The sequence below is a fragment of the Labrus mixtus genome, chromosome 22 (assembly GCF_963584025.1).
Source record: "Labrus mixtus chromosome 22, fLabMix1.1, whole genome shotgun sequence".
Taxonomy (NCBI): Eukaryota; Metazoa; Chordata; class Actinopteri; order Labriformes; family Labridae; genus Labrus; species Labrus mixtus.
Window position 1 is genome coordinate 7,630,670 of NC_083633.1, and position 25,558 is coordinate 7,656,227.

General features: G+C 43.2%; 1 protein-coding gene across 2 annotated transcripts in view; it reads right to left on the bottom strand.

Moving 5' to 3' along the window:
- The window catches only part of slc41a2b (solute carrier family 41 member 2b), a 43,305-nt gene that overhangs the window by 15,928 nt on the left and 1,819 nt on the right, over positions 1–25,558 (bottom strand). For both annotated transcript variants that reach the window (XM_061030290.1, XM_061030291.1), the window contains exons 2-8: positions 24,212–24,900; positions 21,878–21,985; positions 17,686–17,757; positions 17,038–17,182; positions 15,809–15,955; positions 8,063–8,210; positions 7,449–7,528 (exon numbers count right to left, since the gene is read on the bottom strand). In XM_061030290.1, the coding sequence (XP_060886273.1) occupies positions 7,449–7,528; positions 8,063–8,210; positions 15,809–15,955; positions 17,038–17,182; positions 17,686–17,757; positions 21,878–21,985; positions 24,212–24,760 (1,249 nt within the window). In that variant the 5' untranslated portion in view covers positions 24,761–24,900. The remainder of the gene's footprint in view (positions 1–7,448; positions 7,529–8,062; positions 8,211–15,808; positions 15,956–17,037; positions 17,183–17,685; positions 17,758–21,877; positions 21,986–24,211; positions 24,901–25,558) is intronic.

Sequence of the window (25,558 nt, forward strand, 5' to 3'; positions counted from 1 at the left end):
TGCGTGCTCAGACTGTACGATTAAAATCAGGACAGAGCATTCACAACTGTAGATAGAAAACTCCCACATATGGAGGTTAAAGTCCGATCAACGTCTATTTCATTTGTGGCATAACCACGGCTCAAATACAAGCACAGAGAAAAATGCTAAAAATCCCCATACCGGCTCCACATTGGTAATTTTGGTGAATTTGTCCCCTCTAAAATCTGTATTGGTTTGGTCTCCAAAGGCCCATATAAGTCAGAATCTTTAGTGGATAAAATGTTTATTTTTTGGTTTAGCCGTAATCACCTTAGCCAAATATGAAGCTACATTTTTTTAGGAGGCAATTGCCAGTTGAGGACAGTTACAGGGTCAGAGGTGAAGGGCCCCATTATTATCTAAACACAGAGCTAAACATCTCGCTCTAGAGTTTACAAGAGATGCCTTTATAATAAAAAACAAATGTTCTTATTCAATAGACTACACTTCCTATATTCCTTTTAGTTCTATTTTCCTCATGTACGACTTTAAATAACTTGAACAGATGAACTGACACGAGGATATAGGACGCCATCTGTACTGACAAAATATGGCACAACTTTACATTCACATGATGCAGTTTTAACACCTTCCCCCTTCAGGAAGTAACTCACAAACCAACCACCCAGCTATGGGGGGGGGCACACATTCAGATATCAGGTGGGCACGGAGTCGCTCAGAGGAGAAGAGAAAGTCTCTGCTAATCGTGTCTGTATGTGTGTAAAAACCTGTTCAGAGGAGATCTGAGAGAAGAGACGTTTCTTTTATTCAGTATCATAAAAAATGTATTATTCAAGTGCTTGCCGTGCAGCGCGTAAACACCTCTTCTATATGTGGTTGATTTTCAGTCACTGAAATGGTCATGGACTGAAAACCCGAAGCAGGCGGGAGGAGTGTGTCTCAGACCCCCCACCCCACCCCACCCCGCCCCAGGCTTGTTATTGTGGTGAGTATATTAAATTAACACTGCCACCACCTCGGGGCGATTTCTACTTAATTCAATCTACTGTGGTTCTTTGTCCGTCTGGTGACATTTTATTGGAGCATAACCAGCGCTCCCACTGGGCCTGTAAATACACATAACTTCACAATGAGCATTTACAGTCGCTCTGCGCAGCTCGCCGTCCCCCATTTTCTCACTCCCGCCCTCATAATCTGGATATTATACTAAAGATCTGAACTCTGTCTCTAAAGGAATCTTGTGAGACTTTTCTCTGAGAGGTAGAAGAGAAGATCGACCTGCTGGCTAATAAAAGTCTCTTGTTGTCCAAAAAAAAACGTAAAATACATATTTTATTGCATTACAGAGACTTTGAAGAAGCTTCTGTGTGTTATGTTAAAGGAGACATATTATGAAAAAACAACTTTGACAGTGTTTCTGAACATATATTTGGGTAACCTGAGTGTCTACTGACCCACAAAATGTGAAATAAACCCATCTAGTCCTTTGTTTGTGGTCTGCATAAGTCTTACAACACAGAGAAAAATGCTCAGTTTCAAATCTGCTCTCTTTGTGATGTCACAGTGGGATTCTGGTAAAAAAAAAAAAAAAATCCCCTCCCCTCCCCTGGTATCTCCACCCATGGACTCCTCCCCCAGCCTAGAACAAAACTTTTGCGCAGGTCTGCCATTTTTATTCTCTCTACAGAGGAGTGATGTCTACTGGGAAAACTCAGGGTGGGCTCATTGCATTTAAAGAGACACACACACCAAAACGGAGCGTTCAGAGAGAGCTGGTTTATACAGGGTCACAAACCTCCTCTGGTGCTTGATTCATGTTATATTTTGACCAAAGCACAGCACAGATGTTTCATTTAGACCACAGGGGACTGTTTGAAAAGGTGGAGAAGGGGGATAATATGTCCTCTTTAAACTAGCAGTCATGACAAATGGATGTGGGAACTAGCTTCTAATGAATAGCACGTTGCATTGCTTCGTTTGGTTTACTGTCATTTTGGCTTATTTGATACTTGTGTTCGACTTTCCACAGAAAAATCAATCACCAAACTATATATCAATTACAGAAAAAGCTGTAGAGGCATTCAGTTTGAGCATAAGCGGAAACTATCCGAGTGCTCAAGCGGGGTTTTTAGGGATATTGTGCAAAATCTGATCCAAAAGTTCACAAGTCAAGTTCTCAAAAAGAAGAATAATGTTTGTGAGTAAAATGAGGAACATTTTTTGAAAACATTAAACAGGCTCAACAGATTATTAGAAGGGAGGATTTGTTGCAGGATTTGTTGTTTTACACAGCAGCATTAGATTTAAGCTAGGTGTACCTAACACTGAAGCTTCAACCTGGGAGCAGAATCAGTTAACTGATACGGAGAGGTCAATAACTCCATCTTTTATACCACTTTGATTCTTCTTACTTCCTGAGTGGATTTCTTTCCGGCTTTAACTGGTTTCAGGGCGACAAAATGCATCAATATACTTACATTTAGGGGAAGAGTGGGTATGTAGTTTGGCATTTTAAAATAACATATGCCCGAATGTTCTTGTCAAAACATGGTAAAAATTAGATTAATTGCTCTCTTAGTGCGTGCACTGATTCTGACTTTCTGGCTTTAAGTCCTTGAGGGTGTTTGGGGTTAGGACGGGGGCTTAATGGGCGGAGGTTGTTCCTGCAATCTCAGCAGGGGGCAGAGAGAGAGTGAGGTTTGGGGGGTTTCTGACTTATCCAGGTCACTGGGTCTGACAGGAGGAATGGGGATGAGGAGGATGAGGAGGTCTGGGGCTTCAGCGAGGCTTCGTGGGGAACTGCAGGGGGTCTTGTGCTCCTCCGAGCCGGACCGCTCTGCCCCGAGGGGGGAGACATGTGAACTGTCGGCTCGCTCATCTCATCTCTTGCTCTCCTCCTTCGTCTTTCATTTCTTTTTGTTTATTTGAACGGCTGCCACAGCAGGACGTGACTCGATGCTCGGATAACACTTAATGAAAAGAATAAACATGGAAAGAAGCGCTGCATTGGGGGAAATGAGACATAAAGCAGCAGACACCTAGTCTCAGAACAAACAACAAAAGGAAGGAAGGAGAGCAAATATGCAAAGATGACAAGCAAAGATTAAAGACTCAGCTGTGAGCGAGCATAACTGAATGTTACATCTCTGGTTGATACAAGACTATAGTTGGATTTAAGATATTTATTCATATAGATATCATCATGGATACTGCTTATTGAACTTATCAGTCCTCTTACTTATTCTACTCTGCATCACTTAGTTCAAAGAAAGACGTAAAAACCTGAATTAGGTTTAAAAAGGACGCAAACTGTGAGCTGTTTCGGTCAAACCTCTGTTTTTAAATGCATATTTGTGCACTGAGCATGTGCAGGAGAATAAAGACAGCAGGCTGTGAACTTTATGAAACAAGTCTCAAAATGGTTGGAACAACTAACACCTGAGCAGGAGAATATGGGAAGCATTGATTTAGCTGCTCCGACACACTCTGCTCCAAAGACAGCAGTCAGAGAAGGAGGCTCGACCCGTTTGAAATCAGAAGGTTGTGGTTTGTAAATGGATTGATTTGTGCTTTTGATTGCCTGCAGGAGACTCTGAAGCGTATATTGTGCATCTTTATGGGATGCCAAAGGATTGGACAAAACACAGGTCTTCGTAGAGACCCGTGTGCTGTGTGTTGGCTCCATGAGAGCTGCAGGTGTGCAGAGGGCAGAGCAGAGAAAGACCCCCACACACGGCGAGCAGGGCGAAGCATCACTTTGGCTGCGCACAGACAGAATCACTGCGACTTCCTGTGGGGCTGTGCGGAGGAGTGGGCGTGATAATCTGTTCTTTACAGAGAATAACTGCTGTGACACAATCAGAAAAGAAACATTTTGTATCTCTGATTCAGCGCTTTGTTTATCTCCAACAGCACTCACTCTCCTCTCTCTCCCGCTGTGTCACTCGACCATCGCTGCTCGTTCTAAATTGGTCGAAACAGCTTTGTGTAAAAAAAATGTGATTTGTCAGTTTCTTATAAAACTTCATTCCTTTCGATTCTACTGAATGTAGAACTGACACGATTTAAAGATTGAAGTACGAAAGTAACAACAGCAGGGCATGCATGCACATGGACGGATGGATGGATTGTAAACGTCTGCCTGATGGCCACTGGTGAGTCAAGAGTGTGTTGGGGCCCAAGGCAATAAATGAATTGGGGGCCCCACCAACTAGCATAACTTATTTTCCTCTTTCTTTGTTTCACTCCCACACGGATCGTTTCTCGTCATTTTCCTTCTGAAACTTTCACTGACAAACTTTGGTTTTCACAGCTACAGGGGAACTGAGAGTAAGTGCTGTCAGAGGGGGCCCCCTTAGGGAGCTTTTCTACTGTCATTGCAAAATGTGCACATTTTGAGGCACTGCTGTGATTTAAGGCTTGTCAGCCCTTGGGTCCCCAAGCAGTTGCCTGCCTTGCCTATTTACAAGCAGCGCCTCTGCTGATGGCAGTACCTGGACGGAGAGGTGAAGGGGGTGAGAGGGGTCCTCCTTTAGGTACCAAGTTACCAACAAGTCAGGAACTGGTACCAATGGAGAACCTGTCCTTAATACCAATAACTAGTCCAAAATGAAGATAAAGGTAAGGACACCTGTAGTGTGCTGAGGCTGACGGGTACAAAGAGAGCAGGAACAGCAGGTAATGATCTGGCAGAAACCTTCTTAATACCTGGATTAAACACAACAGAACACCTTCATTTGAATTTACATTTTAATAAAAAAGTCTGCGCAGTCACAGGCTCATTCTGTGGCAGGAGAAAGTGGATATAAAAGTGCTAATATATTTAAATTAAATAATGGAGGTCGTTGTGGAAAGCGAGGCCCCCCCTCCATCTATTTTTCATTTAACCTGTCGTCTCTTATCACCCCGTACACATCTCCTTCCTCACTCCATGCTAATCAAATATCCACACACCTTCCTTTCACACTTTCTGTTCCGTCTGCCCTTCGTTTCAATTGTATTTTTTTATTAGAACAGCCGCCATGCTGCATTTTAATCAGCTGTAAGACACGAGCAGACCGCCTCACTGCCTTCTCACCCATGAATAAAAACGTTGTTGAAAAGTTTGCTGAGACCTGGATTTTTTCCGACTCTGTAAACACAAAATATCCCCCCAAACTCACAAATAGACGCACACTTGATTCCCCAGCTGTTTAGTGTCTCGACGGAAAAACCAATTAGAGTCAGAATCGAGCTCCATCTCGTTAAATGTCTCTCATTAATGCCATTTAAATGAAAAGCTTATCTGTTATTGTGAAGGTGCCAGCGCCCCTGGCAGCACGGCTGAGCCGGTTAGCGTTGGGGGAGATGGAGGCAGGAGGAAATGGAAGAGGACCAGTTCTGTGAAGTGGAGGCAGACGGACGGTGGAGGGCTGCCTGCACCGGTCTCATTAGGATACTTATTTATGTTGATGAGTCTTTATTTGGTCACCTCCATTCATCCATGCTCTGCTGTTGACTGAGCACGCTTGTGTCTCTCTCTCACACCTGGGAGCTGCACAGGACAAGACAAATAGACTCCGCAGCGCGTCATCCATCTTGTGTGTGAACACTTTGTCTATATCTCAGCTCCAGAGGGTCAAACACTGCATTAATTGCAAACTGAGTAGAATAAACGACACAAACAAACGACACACAGAGTTTCTCTGTGGACAAAGTGAAACAGCTCGCTGCCGTCTGCTGTGGAAAATTAAATTAGATCGCATCACGGCTGCTTATTAAGACACACGTCTCGTTAAGAAGCCCGTCATCTAACCACTGTCTCTGACACGCTTCACCTCCGACCACAAATATTTCCAGAGTCAGAATCAAGTCAACATACACATTACGTGCATGACCTCAGTTTGCATTTAACAGAATCTGTTCCTGGTGTTTCTGCTTTATGTTCCTCCACACAGAGAGAATTTACTTTACATAAAAGCTGAAGCTGGTTGCTGATGGAGTCGAATTAACTACATCATCATTCTTCATTATTTAAAGATTATGACAAAAAAATTGAAGATCTTCCAGAATTTTCAGGGACTCAACTTACGGTACTTTACAATAACATTAAGAAAAGTCCTTTTCACACCTGAACTCCTGAAAATATCTAGATCATTTCAGGAGGACTGCTCCGGAGATTCTTCTGATCTGGTTGTTCACACATGCTCCTCACAACGGGAGACTATCCCTGTCAGAGGGGAGGGGGGGCGGGGGGTCTCCTGAGGTAAGATGTGAATTAAAAAAACATGTAGAAGTAGCGGACAAAGCAACAGAGTCCTACGACGCTATAATGAGAATATTTGTCTTTCTATCAATGCTACGTGTAGTTGAACAGAATCTCAATCTGAACTAAAGAGTGGAGAAGAACATACTGGAGAACAGGAAACATAATGCAGCAGGTTCATTAGGAGATGGTAGAGGTGGTCGTGCAGACAGTCTATGGTCGTGCAGCGATCACAGGGAATAAACGTCACCACCCCCTCCCACTCGCTCCAGGTGAATTCTCCTGATTATATCCTGCTGCGCTCTCACATCAGCTCACTCTGACTTTCTGCAGAATAAATACGAGGAGGCTGGAGGAGACACTCCGGGTGAAGTCAGAGTGAAAAAGTTTTTCAGGAGTTTTCTGCAAGTGTGAAAGCCCTATAATTCACATATAACTCTGGGATAAAGCAAAAATAAACCCAAACCAAAGGAGCTTAAGCCAGCGCAAAATCTTCCTTTACCTCCACCATGTGGGCCCTTATATTTATTGATGTTTAATTCTATCACTCAGTTACTTTACATCCCTTATGCATGTTGTTGACTACCAACAAACTTGGACTTGATGATGATGTTAGAAGACAGGTCAGGTGTTCAGAGATCAATCATCACATCCTGAGGGACTCATGGATGCATCCTATAGTTGTTCATACTTTTCAATAAATACATGAAGAACAAGAAGAACGATGCCAGCCAAATCCGTCTGTAAAATGCATGTTGTTATGATCCAATATGAGAGCATACAGTTGGTGTTGTTTTTGGTTACATGCATGCACACAGGTGAGTAAGGGTCAGAGGTTTTTAGATGAAGGTCAGTGACTGTATTCACATGTGTTCAACCTCAGTCTTGTGGTATTTATGATGGGGGGGGGGGGGGGGGGGGGGGTGGTATGTATGGGTCATTGAACACACCACATTCCTTTGACTCTGACTCGTGCGAGTGTGTCCTGCACTTTCACAGAGGTGAAACACAGGGGATTAGAGCAGAGTTGACTTTACATATGTTTATGTGTGTTATAAATCCCGCAGGATTTAGAGAGGTATTAAATCAAAAACCCCCCGCTGTAGTCTTTGACCACATTGTCCTCGTCTTTTCTTGCCCCGAGGAGCTGTTGCAAATCAAACTGCGACACCTTGAAGCCTTTCAGAGCGAAGGAGGAAGCGGTGCCAATAGAGTGACTCACCGTTGATAACCGGGGTGTAGACCACGATGCCAGCCAGATTTGGGTCAGACACCGTTTTGTCCAGGATGAGCCCGCCGATGCTGCAACATAATAAGATCATTAACTGGTGTTATACACTGTGTGAGGGTGAAAGACGGAGAGAGAGGGGGAGACAAAGGGGGCATAGAGAGGGAGAGATGGAGCATTGTCTTCATCTAAATGATGTCCACAGTGAATTTGTGTGCTTCTCTATAAATGCTTTATCAGCAGGACGGACTGGAGAAGACTGAAAGTGAGGGAAGGAGGAAGATTCTTTTTAATAGTTCAGCTTGTCTAGAACTAATATTTACTTGCTCTTCTATAAAAGCAGAGAAATGATGTTGAGAGGCAAGCGAGACAATCAATCCCTTTCCTACGGGCGGTATTAGTAAGCCTGCCAGACTCAAGGGGACCCGAGGGGGTGTGTGTGTGTGTGTGTGTGTGTGTATGTGTGCTGGGATGCTGCGATTTGTTTAGGGATGAGTCATCAAGCCAACCAGACACTGGGAGTTGCAGACGCAGAATAGCTGTTCTTTCCGCTTTGAAGCCTAAACACACACAGATTTTCACACACTAACACAGTAACACACACACACCTGCTGATGACCATGGCGGTGATGACTGGCTCCCATCCGGAGTACAGCAGGGTGCGGCTGGCCGGGTGTTTGGAGGAGATGACGATCCACAGAGGAGTCAGACACATGAAGAAAGCACAGACCAGCGACGACACGTAAGGGTAGGAATCTGGGGGGGGGGGGGGGGGGAAAGAGGAAGAGATTTATTTTTCCTCCCTGGACAGCAGTTTGGAGAATATCCCAGCATGCATTAGGGAAATGATGCATGCTGGGATCGTATACATGCTTTTACAAACATTACAAATGACGCTGTTTTTAGGAGCTTAGTTTGAGGAATGCAACCATTTTCTCCACTTTGTTTAACAATTCATCAATTGAAATGTTGACAAATCACAAGCAGCGAACTTTCCTGCTAAACATGACTCAGGAATCTTTAGAACGCAACTATCCTTCGAGGTCATCATGATAAACTGATTTACTGCATTTTATAAGATATGCACCATGATATATGGGTTTTCATGTTAGACGGTCTAAATCACTAATACGTACTAAAGTATCAAAGTGCTCCAGTAGCTGCAAGAAGATTGTGATGTTAGCCTCGCATGCAAAAGTAACATCATTGAGCTGTGGCTCAGTGGGTATAGTCGGTCATCTCTCAACTGGAAGATTGGGAGTTTGATCCCCAGCTCCTGCAGCCACATGTCCGATGTGTTCTTTGGCAAGACACTTAACTCCAAGTTGCTCCCGCTGCTTTGTCAGTGGCGTATGAATGGATTAATAATACTGATGGACTCTTTACCCAGCAGCCTCTACCATCAGTGTGTGAATGTGTAGGTGTGACCTGTGGTGTAAAAGCACTTTGAGTAGCCAGAAGACTAGAACAGCGCTCTCCAAGCTCAAGTCCGATCACAAGTCCAACTACTATCACTATTCCATCAACTAAAAGTTATTTTTTCACCACTAACAGACTCAGATTGTTTGTTAGTTTGTTTGATTGTTGGGGCTGCAGTAGCTCTGTCTGTACTGTAGGGATTTGGGTTGGGAACCAGAGTTGTCGCCGGTTAAAGTCCCGGTGCGGACCGAAATATCGACGTTGGTCTGGTGGCTTGAGAGGTGCCAGGTCACCTCCAGAGTACAGCTTCTGTGTCCTCGAGCAAGGTGCTGAACCCCCAACAGCTTTGTTGCACTCCCTGTGTAACAATGTGAAGCTGAAATCTCTCCATTAGTGCACGTCCACAGGTCCTGTTGTAGGCCGATGTGTGTGATTTAAAACTGTCTCAAACCATTACAGAAAGGATCCCCAAAGACAAAGATGATTTTTGGAATCTCTCTCTTCAAAACCACCAGACACTGTTGACTGAATCAGTTATTTGACCTCCCACATCGAGCGATTTGCTCATCGTCCACTGCCTGATCGCTTAGTTCTCTATTTTGGGTTTTCACACACGCACAAAACTCAGGGTCAAACTGATGTGTGAACATGTTGTAAAAGGCCAATTATTTCACCTCCACTTTCCCTGGGCTTTGTCCTGCCAGCCTCCTCGTGTCTGCATGAAGTTAGGGTGAGCTGATGTTTGAATGCAGCAGGAAATATTCAGGAAAATGGTGGTGAAAACTTTAATATGATGTGACCTGTGTGTGACCTATGTTACCTTTATGCATGTAATGAAGCTGCTTCATACTAGATTCTGTTCATCAGTATGTGAATACGTCCTATTACAATACGCATTGATACTCTGACTTCTCACTGAGGTTGGTAAAGGAATCAGCTCAGTGCAGAGTCAGGTGTGTGTGTGTGTGTGTGTGTGTGGCTGATAGGTCTTGATTAAGACCAGGTGTGGGGAGCTTATATCTACTCCTGGACTCCAGTGCTCTGTGCTGACTCATTATCTCACCTTCAGAGGTAGTGAGAGGACAGCCAGTGTTTGTGGGTCAGTCTGCATAAACACCAACAGAGACATTCTGCTTATTTGCTCTCAGAGTGTAACTTGTTGTGTTGGGGAGTGTTTTTCTACTCCAGTATTTTGTGTTTCCTGTTAGGCCTCCCTGGCAGCCTTTTGTGTTTTTTTTTGTTAAGTATTTCCTGGAAAAAGTTCCTCCTTTTCTGTGCATAAGTTAGTTTAGGAACCTAGTTATTTTTTTTCTTGGTCAATATTATTTTTGTTTCCCTTCCATCTAATCGCTTGGCACTCTGGGATAACTTGAAGACACCCCCGGGTCTGCACCTGCACCGGCGTCCCACTTCCCTATTTCCTGACGGATACACAGCCGAATAAATGTGTTATACCTTGCTGTGGGGGTCATGTGTGAATAAGCAACTGAGAAAATTATTCAGAGGGTGTCCAGAAATGTTCAGAAGTAGTGCATGTATGAAAAAAAGCTTTTGGTCTTTTTAAGTTGGATCCTGATTATTTATTTCAAACACCAAAGTCACACAGTAACTGAAACAAACCAACTGATCGAGGAGGCAGTAGGCCAGTGTGCGCTTAGTGAGGTAGAATTATCGATGACATCTGCTGGCTTTAAAGAGGGAATTTTAACGGCTGTTTTTGATCTACAAAAAGGAAATTGTCTTTCGACATCGGGACATTCTGTGCCTGTTTTTGTAAACAAAAAAAAACTTGAAGTGGATCTTCATGACGTTGCTGCCAAAAGGAGTAACTCCAAACCTTTTATTACAAATGGTATCACAAGTTAGACCCACACATCTGTAGGAATATTGTCAACTTTAAAGACACTAAAATCCCCCTTTTAATGTTGTGAAGTTTTCCACTGAGGCAAATTGAACAAAAGCACCCACATATCAAATTTAGCCTACAAGCCGTAGACAGGTTTCCCTCACTCTCCGTCTACAACCAGACCTCTTTGTTCAAGCTATAATATAGCACACCAGGACTATTTTGAAAGTGCCATTAGGGTAAAGCACCTGCTTAGTGCCACCTCAGGTTTCCAGCTGGATTCTGGTCCACACACTAAATAACTGTCATTAAGAAACAGTCCCAGATTTATCATCCCCATGCTCCCCTGAGCCGCAGAACAGAAAGAGCCCACTGTTCAGCGCCAGCAGACCTTCACGCCTCAAATGTATAAAAGTGCTTCGGATATTCTGAGGCACACATTGTCCCAAATCCATCCAGCTTCCTCCCAGACGCTGACAGGAAATCTGACACTGAGTTTACATGCAAAAGAGTAAGATGAGCAATCAGCTGCGCTACAATTAAACTCTTGTACGGCTTAAATTGTTTACATAACCCCCGACAACCTGCCACTTAGTCTCCCTAAACCAGTGGACTGATAATTGATATTCCTGTCCATCTCTGGAGGAATACATTTCTCTTAAACGCTCTGCCAGGAAAAAAAAAAAAAAGAACGACGCTGCTGCCAACTGTCTGCTTGAGCTGAGAAATGGCGAGATGCTCCCAATGCACGGGACATAAACCATGATCCCAAAAGTGATGATTAGTATTACAAGCCTCCACGCTCTACGCTGACAGGAGCGCCCTAGAAACGCAGCATGAGTTTGCAAAAGTAGAAAGTATCAGAGAGGGGAGTGAGATGTTTCTCTCAGGGGGGTAACCGTGCATTTAAAGCAGGATTACACTCGCTGTCAAAACCTGTCAAGGTTAGTCTATCTTTAATACTGTATGTGATTACAAGGTTATCTAATTAGATTAAATTAAATACCATTTACTTTTTACAGAAAGTGTTCTAAATTAAGGAGACTTGGAGCATGTTGAAGGACATTGAAACCCTTCTGACTGAATCATTCATGCACAGGTACAGGCTGACTTTCATACAAAATTCAATGGTTAAATGAAAGTTCATAGAGCGATGATTCTAAAACTCGTGGTCAAAAACCCTCTGAGGGGGTCCGGGAAAGACTGCGAGGAGGGGTCACGGATGATCCAGGGGATGAATTTTAAGAAGACATGGAGATGCATGAATTTGTTTAAATGTTTTACTATGCACACAAACAAGAACTCGGATGCTATTAAGGTTATTTTGCAAACCAGGGGCCGTATTCACAAAGCCTCCGAAGTACTTAATCCTGATTCACGCTTCTTGCGCTCAGCGATATTGCACAATCGCGGCCGGCGTGACAGCGCAAGGAGGGTCCACAGAGGCTCGGCACCGCAAGTTGCTCCTAGTGAAGAATTCTACGAAAATTCTTAGTATTGTGACATTTTCTAAGAATTTCCCCTCAAAGTTACAACTAAAGATGAAAATGCACAAAGAGTCTCAGCCCTTAATAGAGCTCCTCAGGTGACAAACTGTGAGGAGGACTTCTAACAGGATGAAGAGTTTCTCAAGCTGAGGAGAAAACAGAGAAATGTTCTCCAAACACAACATGAAGAATATTCTTATTGACTCACACATGGGTCAAACAGACACAAATGATTTGTGCAGTCACTTCAAACCATCTGTGACTTTTTTCAGTACAAAGTGAGACATGCATGTTGAGTCTCTCTACATGTGGTCACCTCCACAGGTGCATCCAATCACTAATTAAGACTCTTCACATGATGATGTAACGATCAGCATGTGAACAAGCTGCTGCACAAAAGGACAAGTGATTTTAAACATCTCGTAGGCTGTATACTTTAAAAGTAGGACTAACAATTTATCACACATGATAATTTCATATCGTTCCTATGGTTGGGTCAATTTCTGTGCTCTTTTGATTGAAAGAGTCCTACATTAAAGTTAAAGAGTGACCAGCGGAGTCGGGCAGAGAGCTCACAAGCTAGGGGTCTGTGCTTCACAACTTTCCCTGCAGGCTGAGAGCTCGACTAGCGTACTGTAGCTAGTAGGAGAGCAAACTCCACGAAGCGAAAAACAAACAGAATATCAAGAGCGACACAGCTGTGCAGAAACTGCACGGTGTAGAATTCGCTGAACACAATAGAAATCGTCACGCAGGAAGACAGTTTAAACCTCTTTTTTTCTGTCTGAGAAACCTTCAAAAACAGACTGTGACTCCGTATTTTACGGTAGTTAAAGTCGGGTTGAAAATATCGGCTGTCTGCATTCCCACATGCAGCTCTACCTGAAACATGTCAGGCAGTTTTATGTGGGGAAACCACCACAGGACATTTCTCAAGTGACAATTATACAGACATGCAAACTGTGTAAGCTGCTATAAATGTGAATGAAAAGGAATCTTAATCAGATTTTTATGGGAATGTGGATCTTTCAGAGACTATGTGAGAAAAACCGACAGTTTGAATGTTCCACACTTTATTGAAAGCGTATCATGCAGAGTGGGACTCAACCCTGCATGACCATCTTGGTCTTGACTCAGATTTGGTCTTATCAGGGTCTCTGTGTTTCTCTTTACTACAACACTGAGATATGCTTACAGTACCGAACTGTTGGTAAAAATGTTCACATTTCATGATCAATTTCAAATTAATTCAGCGACTAAGGAGAAATGTTTTGGTCATAATTGCAATGACAAAGCTTTTCATAATCTGCTACAGCTCTGACTCTCATGCCTCTGGCTATTTCTGCTCTGCATTTGCTACTGTAAGCCGACTGGTAAATATGTTCGCACACAAACTAGAATCCAGAAGCACTGTGGAGCTCTTCTGCTGTCTTTCACAGCCTCCTGCAGGCAAACAAATACCCGACACAATATTCTCTCTACCTCTGTTATTGTCGGGTATTTGTGTCATAGTGTTTATATGTGACTCATATATGACTCTAACACTGAGTGTCTCAGTATTGGAGTTTAGACCCGACCACATTTATTCACCTGACTCAATAGCAGCTACTTCTTCATATCTGTGATTCAATTCTCTTGTGGATTGCCCTGAGCTGGCCCTGTGTTGCCACACACACACACACACACACACCACCTCTGTGACGCTCTGGCCCCAATTTCTTGATGTTTGCGCTCCTTCTCATGCTCTAATTATACCAGCTTTTATCTACCGGTGAGCCCTCTCATCGGAGCATTTTCTTACGATCCTGTTTGTCAAAAGCACTTTAAAAATAAACCTGAACGGACCTGACTGTCTCGCGTATGTCTCACCTCATCTCTGCTCTTCCAGGATTTAGAGGCATTACGTTGATATCTGCATAAAGAAAATCATGTGCTTTAAATTCCATTTAGCTGAGAGTGACTATGAAGTGATCATTAGTTCCATTGTAGCTGGAAAGTGTGGTCGTGGCAGGGCTCAGGAACAACAGAGCCACTGTCCTGAGAGCGTCACAACCTCGCTGCACTGCCTTGTTGTGGAAATGTGAAATCTGAAGTGTGCTTAATACAGTTAGCTCATAGCGCTAAATTGCTCCGTTCATAACGGTGAACATCTATGTCACGCAATTAGAGCTGGCAGGGTTAGTTAGCATGAGGTGCTAACCAGAGGAAACAGCTTCCAGTGAACGCTGCGTTGAGTATTACAAGGTGGTGCAACACAGGTCTGTGTGTGAGATGAATTAAACATGAGGGATGTGTGGCAGGAGGGAAACACACCGGAGGGCTGCTGTGTTGGATCAGAGTGAGGCAGGAGCGACCTCTGCTGGCTGACTGAGGGAACTGTCTCAGTAAAAACATTCAGTTAACATCAACTCTTAACTGAGAGGAGTGTTATTATAAAACCATGTCAGGATGTGTTTTCTGCAAACCATAAGCTTACTTGAGTGGAATCAAGGAGTAATGATGCATTCAACTGTAATCTGACAAAAGAGAACTTCACTTGGATGGCACAGGACAAACAAAAAAGCAACCCAAAGGAAAAGGCTGGAGGCCACATTGCTACAGTGATGTCTTTTTGTTTTGAAAAAAATAAAAAAAATTCTCATAATTGAAATTAGACCGATTATGGTCACACATATCACAAGTCATAAGCATTAAGACATAAATTCCTGTGTGTGTTTGTGTGTGTTGGAGGGCGTGTCTGTGTACTGGCTGCTGCTGCTGCAGCCTTGCCATGTAGTCAGATGAAACACCAAAGGAGGCGCATTTGTTTAGGGGCTATATCTTCAGTTTTTCAAACAAACACAGCACTAACATTTTTGTGTGAATGCCCGCCAAAACATGACAAAATATAAAACAAAGAGTTCAGAGATAACTTCCTGTTTGGATGGTGGATGACATGCGGGCCAAATCATGGGGAGTCATCCGAACGTAGCATCCAGAGCTGCTGTTGGATCTCACAGAGCGACTCGAGGATTTTAATCAGGTTTTTTTTTCCTACAAAAGGTAGTTAATGTGGAGGTTGTGTGTAGTTTAGGCGGCCGTCTTAACTATAAATTGCAGCAGTAAACAGTGTACACCATAAAATGTTTCCTCATATCATCCTCATCACTCATATTTCAGATTCTATTTTCACATGTTGTGTAGGTTTTGTTGCTCGTTTATAATCAGAGCAGAAACTAGATATCAAAGCTGAAAGCTCCCATTTGTCTTCCTGACTAACAACAACAATGTGAGCTGATGATGCTGATAAAAGAAGTTTTGCAGCAGCAACAAGTTGAAACTGAGAGACACAGACAACATCTGCAAATGCTTTTCAAACGGTTAATCTCATGGAAATGGAAAAAGAGTTTTAAAGAGTCAAGGCAAAGTTTCTCCTCAAAGTATATGGATGTCTTGTACACTCGACGCTATAAAGATTGTTATGTTTCAAATAGTGAGTTCAACGTGAGTATGTTTGAAACGGGACACAGTTAACCCCGAGCCATCCAATCATCACGTTCATGAAGATAGTCAGCCACACACAAACGGCTCGTCTGTGATTGCAGTAGCGCTGTTTCACCTACCCAGGCACTTGTAGAGGCCCTGGCTTATCCAGGCCAGGATCGCCAAGGTTATGAGGTCACCGAAACTGGCGGCGATGGGTGTGGCTACATTGTCTGGGTTGATGCCCGTCTTCTTCGAACCCACAATTACACCAACCATGATGATACCTGGAGATGACATAAAAAGGGTGGAGCAGGTGACTAAAAGTCTACAAATAGCTGGTGACCATCAGAACATGACCTCACTGTATCATCAGACATTAAAGACACATGATGTGTTGAAGTGCTGGCAACAATGACGCAGCCAGTATGTCCTGCTAACTGCTGAATTCTCCCAGGTGCATGCACAGTCTGTCTCCGCTCCACCATGGCGGTGGAGCTGATTTGACTTTTTTTTCCAATGTGTATGCTTCCGCTGGCTGCCCCTGGCTGCCCTCTGCAGCGGATGCACAAGGCTTCTATTTCTGCCAGATGCCGGAGCACGGCGCATCAATTTACCACAGAGCAAATCGGGAGCGGGACAGGAAGTCACACACAGAAACAACATTGAAACAACCGTTTTATTTTCAGAATAAAAGACTCTGTTTTGACTGTTGAAAGCAATCACCTTCTGTGTGTTTATGAGGGTCTTTTGACACGACACAGTCCGATGGTGGAGGCTGGGCGCCTGGCGGTGGTTGAGGGGACGACACCGGCTGTCTAAATTACAACTAACTATCTTTCAATTAAACTGAAATAACTTTCTAAACCCCATCGAGGTGCGATTGATTTGAAACAACTTAAACTCAGCAATGTTTTGTACAGACAATAAATTATGCATCAGAGCTTCGAAATGAAATGTGATCCCAAATGGATGCTGATGAATAAATAAACTGACTGATGGGGCAATTAAAGGATCAGTCTTAATAACTGGATAAAAGCATCATCCCTCAATTAGTTTTTTGCACCTTCACCTTCACAACAAATTTGCCGTTGAAGGAATGCAGCCCTTCCCTCTGTCGTTGTATTTTGTATACATGCCTTCATTTCTTTACATCATATTCTAGGACTCTGGAGCCGACAGACATGGATGTAAACTTGTATTGTTGGTGGAAGTAAACCCCCGCTGGGCAGTTATTCTGGTCTGATTTTGGTTTGTTTGTGCTGAACTGAAGTGACCCAACATCTCCACAGTGACAGTGTTAAACAGCTTATTTTAAACTGTGGCTTCTCAGCTGTGTGTGTGTGTGCGTGTGTGTATGTGTGTTTACCCTGCAGCAGGGAGGCTATGAAGGCCGTAGCAACACTGCTGGAGCAGAGCAGCACAGCGTGGCTCATCTGGAACTTCCCCTCTGGGATCCAACCGAGAACCACGGCCGCTACGGCAGCCAAGAATCCCACCACAGTGGCCTGAACCTGAAGGAGAAACTATGCGTGTTAAAACAAACAAACAATTGTCACAGGAACAGAGGGAGATGTTCTGTGGTTTATAAACACGATTGTGAAAGTACATCACGTCCAGGTAGGAGTTTTCCTTTTCGTTACATAACATTTCCTGCTACAGATGCTGATTGCGCAACATATCAGACTAACAGCTCGTCAAAACACAACATGTGTTACGGTGTGTTTATCAGTGTGTGGGTAGATGATTAGCAGAGCCTGCTCTGAGTCATACTGCACGGACAGAAATCAATAGCCCTGCTCAGACTGACATCCTTGTGGCGTGAGGGGATGAAGAGATCCCCCTCCTCTGTCAAATATATGAAATTATTTTAATGGCAAAACAATTTAAATGAAATCAGTAAATGGGCCTCTAGCAACTCCTAGGAAAAATAAAGTGAATCATGCCTTTTATTTTTAGAAATCTACATTATATTTTAATGGACAGGCTGAAAAACTGCAGCTGTTAGTGTGATTACCTGCTTCAGCGCCAGGTTGCCTATAATTAGATTCCACTTCTCTATGGGAGAGTCCATCTTTCCCACATTCACCTGTGTTGAGAGAAGGAGACACATTACATTCAGTGCAAAAGCAAAACAACCCAAACCAGCTACTTAAGAGTAACCTGGAACAAAACAAGCCGGCAAACATGTCATGAACATCGAGTAGAATCACTACAGCTGGAGGAGTTTTAAGAGACTGATGTCAGACGTCAGGGGCGGACTGGGATAATCATTCAGGCCTGGAGTTTGACTCCATCCCAGGCCACCTCGTCCACATACACCACTAATTGTGTAAGCTGAAGGTCCTGCACAATTACTTGCAAAGTTTGGACCTGTTAAAAGTAAAATTGTAATGCCAAATTTAAGCATGGTCTGTAATTGTGAATTATATTGCAGTTACAATATCTGTAAAATACATGCATTGTATGTTTTTTGAACACATCGTGCAGACCGAATAAATACTGTGCATGAAGCTGTAAATCATAACTTCTGGTCAGATCTAGAAAATTATATCAATCTCTCATTGATCCCGGTAAAATGTGACAAAGATTAGCTGAAGGCTAAAGTATGTTTAGACTTTCAGCAGGTAGACGGTTGCTATGTGTGTCATGAAGGACGCTATGATGTCATGTTTAGCCGACCTCAGTTGAACCCTACAGCAACCCGCTGAGCACCATATATTAACCCGAAGAGTCACACTCACATATGTTAATGCGTGCATTCAGAAAGATCTATACACTAATTCTTGCTGCTCACTTTGGCTGCACGAGGAAGACCAAATAGAACCTCAGGAAACCGGGAAATGTCCCGGTGCTTCAGACGTACAATCAGCACCTGATGCCTGTTCTCTGTCACTTTTATGACGAACTACCAAAACGTAAATGTTGTTCATCAACAGAATCTTTGCCTTAACCCTGAGATTCGACCTACAGCAGACCTTGGGCTACTTTAGTTTAAAATAAAGAGAACTTATCATTTGTCTGTCTTCATCTTACTGCACAGAAACATTTAGATTATTGCTCCTTGTTACTTCACTCCAGGCATGGGTGAAACTGCATATTTTAGGGCGCACTCACACTGTGCCCAGTTGTCCCGTACGGTGCTGAAGTACAATTGCCCCACATCTGCTCAGATTAGCGTTGGGGCTGACAAATAGATCATTTATTGTTTCCTAACATGACAAACCTGTGACTCTTTCCTTCTGATTTGTGAAAAGTTCACACCAAAAAAATGTAGTTTGGATTAGGAATATATTCTGATTTTGGCTCAGATAAAAGGTGAAATTGCATTTTGTTTTACAGGGGATTTAGCGTAGCCTCCTGGATTGTTAATAAAAAGAATACTGCTTCACTGTGGTGGTCACTGAGCTTACATAAGCTTGCACTGCTCTGCATGCACAGAAGGATAAAACACAGAGTGTTTCTAAAGGTCCTATCAGACCCCTAAGCACTGCATCCCACTCCTCATGTAATGTGATAATGATCACCTTTAGCCCCTCTGTACCTGGAAGACAACAATATGTTTCAAACCGCACGGCTCGGATGACTGGAATATCATCTCCAAACTCAAGCTGAGACTCGATTAAAGCTTCCTTGAGATGTGGAGGTAAGTAGAATTTATAAATGAAACTATAATTTTTTATATCAAAGGATGATCAGATGCAGTAGATGATAACTAAGCTCCCCTGCTGATGATCTGGAAGGCTTCTTTTTTCATTTTTTTTGTTTGAATAAAAACATTTTTTTCATCTTTCAACCATTTTAATATTTCCAATGTCCTTTTTTTAAGAAGATATTTTCATCAGAGTGGATGAAAACATACATTTGTTAATGCATTCTCTTTTTAAATGCTCAAAGCATGAACTTTCTGCAACTTATCCAGCAATGTGTCACATAAATATTGATATGTTATATCATTTGTGCAATGTCCCCTGTAGCTGTGGAGGAGCGTATAACCCCCACACTGTGAATCACTGTCTGTTTCATAGCTGAGCCTGAGGAGAACAACAGTCACGGGAAGACAAATAGTTGATCTGGACTCCACGGAGGAGGATCGGCTCACACTGAGCTCCGCTGTTAGTGTTGACACAGCGCTGTGAATGTGGAGCCTGTATGCACGGAGCCCAAAGGCAAACAAAGAGAGACTTCTGCCCCGTCACTTCTTCTGCAGTTTCTTTCTGTCTGCAGGGTTGCAAACAGAAATGTGGAGACACTGAGTAATCTGAACAAATTCTGTTGGATAAAAACATCATGCACTTCTTTTCAGGACTGTAAATACCCTGGTTTGTGCAGAGAGTTTAAAAAAAGGTATCATGTGCTGCAAATGTTTGCACTCTTTGTTCTCTGAGAGGCCAAACCCGTCTCCACCTCCCCTGCTTCTTCCCATCTTCACCTCCCCCTGCTTCTGCCTGTCTCCACCTCCCCTTCTTCTGCCCGTCTCCACCTCCCTGCTTTTGCTCTGAGACGTTTAAGTGCAGCAATAAATTCCCCTTCTGACTGTTCTGTCGTCCAGGTTCCAGCAAACAGCCTCACCTCCTTCCACAGGAAATCACCCCTCACTACGCTACATCAGCAAATTCCTTCACTCGTGTCTAATCTGCAAAGCGTTTCCACCAAAGTCCACGTAAAACGCTGCAAATAATTATCTTACACTAACACTTTTCTTCAGCTTTTATAACTTCAATTTAGAATGGAGAAAGCTGTACTGTATTAGTTTTCATTCAAGGCTAAAATCCTTTCTGTGTTCTTCTTCCTTCCACCTGACAGAGAACGATAATAACAGACTCCATCAGCTGTACACTATGTCACAGAGATGACCTGTACAGAGCGGGCTCGGCCTGTTGAACTGAAACACAACAGCAAACAATGATGCAACTCCACACAAACAAACAAACAGACCCCCAGAATGACATCACACCTCATGTGTACCATCCAGAGCAGCTAGAAGAGCAGGCAGTAGGCAGTAACAGATTGAGTTCACAACAAGAACAGGAAGTAAACTGAACTTGTCTTCTGCAGAAAGAGATGTGATAAAAGACTCTTGGTTTTATGTAACTACGGCAGGGTCAGCGGGCTGCACGACTTATTGCAAATTCACCGTTATGGGGAAACAAGAACTCACAATAACAGCCAAAAGTCTTAATATATTCTTTCTCACTGAGCATGCGTACATGTTGGATGGAGGCCTGGGGATAATGTTCATGCTCTCACATAATTTTGTTGTAGTCGGATGAAGGTCAAGCCGGCTATCAGCCGCGTGCAGATTAATTGTTGCCGATTTAATGATGAAAAAAGAAGCTTTTTCTGTCTACTTTAGATTCAGGAGAGACATGTTGAAACACAGGTATTGTGTTAAACATGGAGAAAGGCAGATAGCGGTAAAAACTTAGAGATTCACCGATTGGGAAAGTCAAGGCCGATGCCGATCCCAAGGTTTGTTTTGATGACTTCTTTTGATGTAGGACTCCCACAATGCCGACATTTTCTCTCATGTTTGACGATGAAAACAAGTCAGAGTTTGTCCAATAGGTGACTTAATCCACCCAATAGAAACCTCTTCTCTGAATCAGTAGTTAGTTGAACTAGATGGCAACACTAAATTGATTTGGCACGACAAATAAACGTCGGCTTCTGACATCGGTTAACACCACATTTTTTGCTGATGTCTGTCGACGAGGCCGATATCGACAGATACCGACGTTAAACCAATGCAACGGTCATCCGATCATTTTGTGTTTGTCACACTTCCTACCGTTACGGCTACACTGAACAACTTAATCTCACTTCAAATATTTGTCTCATAACGGAACAGGCGTAGTCTGAGGTCATGATTGAGCAGATTACATTCCTGAGGAGCAAAACAACGAGCGAGTAGAGCTCCAATTAGGCTGCGGTTGGAGCTGAGGCATAAAGATGGAGGAGCCCTCGTTTGTGCAGCTCCTTTCAGATATCAACTGCTGCAGCCACACAAGCGGACTGTTTGCTGAATCATAAAAGATGATAATAATAATAAATGTACATGGCACTTTTATTTATTTACACGCTGAGGAAGTCATTCGAACTGAGCATAAAATATGTGGTACGTTTTGTAAGCCATGCAGCACACCAATAAATCCATAAATCCAATCCTGTGTCACTCTGACTGAGTGTGTGTGCGTGTGTTTGCTCACAGCTGTTGACAGCCTTGAAGCCAGCGTCATCTCCAGGTTTCCCTTGAGGCCGAGCAGAGCAGGAACCAGGATGAAGATCTCCGTGATGTAGCGGAACGCCTCCCAGTGCTGCAGACGAACACAGAGGAGTGAAACAACTCGCCTGACATTCTAGTTACTCTTTCACTAAGCCTCACATTCAAATTCGCTATCATTTAGATAAAGCAAACTTCCTCATGCGTTTGGGAAACCTTGGACTGGATCTAACAGCGTCAATGGAGTAGTTTGTCTGGCCTTTACTAAATCCAATCCAATCCAATCCACTTTATTTATATAGCACAAGTTTAAACAAACACAAGGTTTCCAAAGTGCTGCACAAGAGAGTAAAATAGAGATAACAAATAAATAAAAATATATAAAAATATGCATGTGTACACATAAAACAAATACAGTCACATAAAACACATAAAATCAACACTCTACATGGGGGTAAAAGCCAAAGAAAAGAAGTAGGTTTTAAGAAGAGTTTTAAAACGAGATAGAGAAGAGGCCTGCCTAATGTGCAGCGGCAGCCCATTCCAAAGCCTTGGAGCAGCAATAGCAAAAGCTCAGTCCCCTCTGAGCTTAAGCCTAGCTTTAGGGACTGTCAGGAGCAGCTGGTCAGCTGACCTGAGAGATCGGCTAGGCATGTAGGGGTGCAGCAATTCAGAAAGGTAAGGAGGGGCAAGTCCATTCAAGGCTTTAAAAGAAAATAAAAGAATTTTAAAATGAATCCTAAAATGGACGGGCAGCCAGTGAAGTGAAGCTAAAATAGGTGAGATGTGCTCATACTTGCTTGTGCCAGTTAAAAGACGTGCAGCAGCATTTTGAACCAGTTGAAGACGCGCAATGGAGGACCCACTAACCCCCATATACAGTGCATTACAGTAGTCCAGCCTAGTGGTCACAAAGGCGTGGATTACTGTCTCAAACTAAACTAAGGTATCTCTGTAATGGATCAGACTTCTGATATGACTTCTGCTCACAAGTGTCTAATTATCTAAATGGAGCAATCAGATTCAAGTTTCTGTATGAATAAACATCCACCACATCCCCCACCAAACTATTTAGAACATACACTTCCTCTGAAGCGATAACCACTGCTGAAGTGAAACCAGCTCCTGAAAGCTGAAAGTCAGCTGCAGAACATAACCTGACTTTCCTCTGACAAAAGCTTTTTGCACAGCTGTCATATTCGAGGTAGAAAGAGTCCCTCAAGTTTAATGTTTAAATTAGAGGCTGACATTTTTATTTGGGATTTCACGGGATTGGGACGGGACAGGAACAAAAGTCTACAGGAGCGGGCAGGAGCAGGAATCATGATATCAAGAGACCAGATTTACATTCACACACATAAATGAATAAAGGCTTTTTTTTTTTTTTCTATCAGCGTTGGTGTCTGTTTGCTGATCAAACTTGCATGATGTATGTCGTGTGCGACGGCGCACGGTCATGCACTGTGATGCAGCCGCCGCATGAAATCAAACAACAAAGGATTCAGAGAAGGCAGGTATGACTGATGTGGGAAAGGCAGAGTTGCATCATTTTTGGGGGATTAAGACTAAAGATCCTTATGACACATTACCACAGGTGAAGTGGTGTTAATACTGCCAAATCACTGGCCAAGTGTAGGAAGGTGAAGTAATAATAAAACAATTTAAAAAACCAAACAGGAGTTTGATGGGACCGGAGTCTTTCTAACGGGATTGGGATCAGATTTTTGTTTAATTCTGGCCTGGGATTGGGAAGGGAGAGTGTTTTTTTTTTGTGACAACATTACAGAGAAGATCCCTGCAGAGAGAGAGAGACATTCATGTTCAATAGTAAGATGTTTTTTTTTCAAATTAGAAACAGCTGTTATAACTCCCTCATTAAAGCAACCAGATGTTATTGACTACAGTTATTTTACCTTAAGAACAGTGGAGTTGCAGGTCTACTGCTGCCTCTATGTTTTGGCTGTTTGTGGAGTTTAAGGACTGAATTCTTGCCTTTTCTTTGACCTCCTGGAATTTAAAAGGTTTACACAAATTTCCTGAAGAATTAAGAACTATATAAATATTGTAAGGCTGCGTTGGCATTTATTTTTTACCTCCAACCTGACTTGTTTGTAACCTGCGTGATTGTGTTTTTTGCCCCTTTTAGACTTTGGCCTAGAGATGACATCATCTCTGCTGAGTACATGTCATGTCACAACTGTAATAAAAAATGGGCCACACTCTTAAGGTGGTTCTAACTGGACTTAGACTTTAATGCCACCCTGTCTCTAGCTGTCGGTGGTTGTTGTTTGAATAGAAGTTGTGTTGTTGCACAGCTGACCTGCACAATATCGAGCACCATTCCAGCTGAAACGGTTCCAAATCCAGCTAGCAGGAAAGGCAACAAGATCTGCAGCGCCATGGCGAGTGGTGACTCTTTGGGCATATTCTGCATATGAGTTCCCTGCCCTTCCGCCTCCCCTTCCTCCTCCTCTTCCTCTGCATCTGCCTCCTCCCCTGACAGCCTCCTCTCAGCCAGCATGGGCTCTGTCTCTGAGTAGCCTCCATCTCCACAGTCAGATAGAGATAGAGATGACCGAGAGGCCCGGTCTAGGAGCCGCCGGCCTTCTATATGCGATGTCTCTTGTCTGTAGCCGTTCTGGAGCGGGCTGGTTTCAGGTTTAGCTCCGAGGTCCACCATGGACAGCCGCTCCTCCTGTAGTTTGGTGTATCCAGTGGGCACCATGGTCTGGAATAGAGAGGCAATCCTCCCTGAAGAAACAGGCTTCAGTGATAGAGCGCTCCAGCCTCCACCTGCTCCGCTCATACGCACAGTCAGGCTAGAGCCCAGGGATTCCCCTATAGCTCCTCCCAGGCTCTGGATACTCATGATGTGGTCTCTGGCTGCTTAGTCTCATCTCCAGTCATCCAGTCTGAGAGCGGTGTGAAAATAAGACTGAGTGAATGTGGTTTACACAGGCTCAGCTGCACCATCCATGATAGAAAAAACAGCTTCAGGGACTCGTCAGTCTGAAGAAAAGACAACAAAGAGGAGGAAGGTGAGAGATCAGGGAAACACAGCCTGGGGCGTTACTCAAGATGTTATTACACCGTCATGACGCATCTGAGTCACTTCTTATTAAGAGGAAGGAAAAAAAGTGAAGCAAGAATCTAAATAGGGAGCAGCAGATTTCAAATGAATTATAGATCACATTAAAGGAAATCCATGTGACTTTTTATAAAAAGTGAGCACATCATTCAAGGCGAGGCACGTTTGTATGAACTATTTTTTCACGTTTTAACAGTTAAAAGCAAACTACTCTTCGGCTTAGGCCTACATCATTTTCTCCTAAGGTCGCTTAAGATGTTAAGATCTTAATTTTATTTTACTTTTAAACAGGCATGTTTGTTGTTGGCACAGGCCCCAGCATAGAGCTGTATAATAAACGGCAATGTACTGCAATAAATAAAAAAGTTATTTTATGCAAACAGGCCCTTCTTTCTCTCTCAGCATTCCTGCATGTGTATGTCTTACACACTCGCACTATTTTCATGCAGTCCGATGAAACTCAGGCATGCTATCGTATCGGCTACACTCAGAGTCATCGCTGCAAATGTAGGGATAAAAACCAGTGCCTGATTTATTTTGGATTCACAAGAAATATGTTGCAACAGCTATATGTATAGC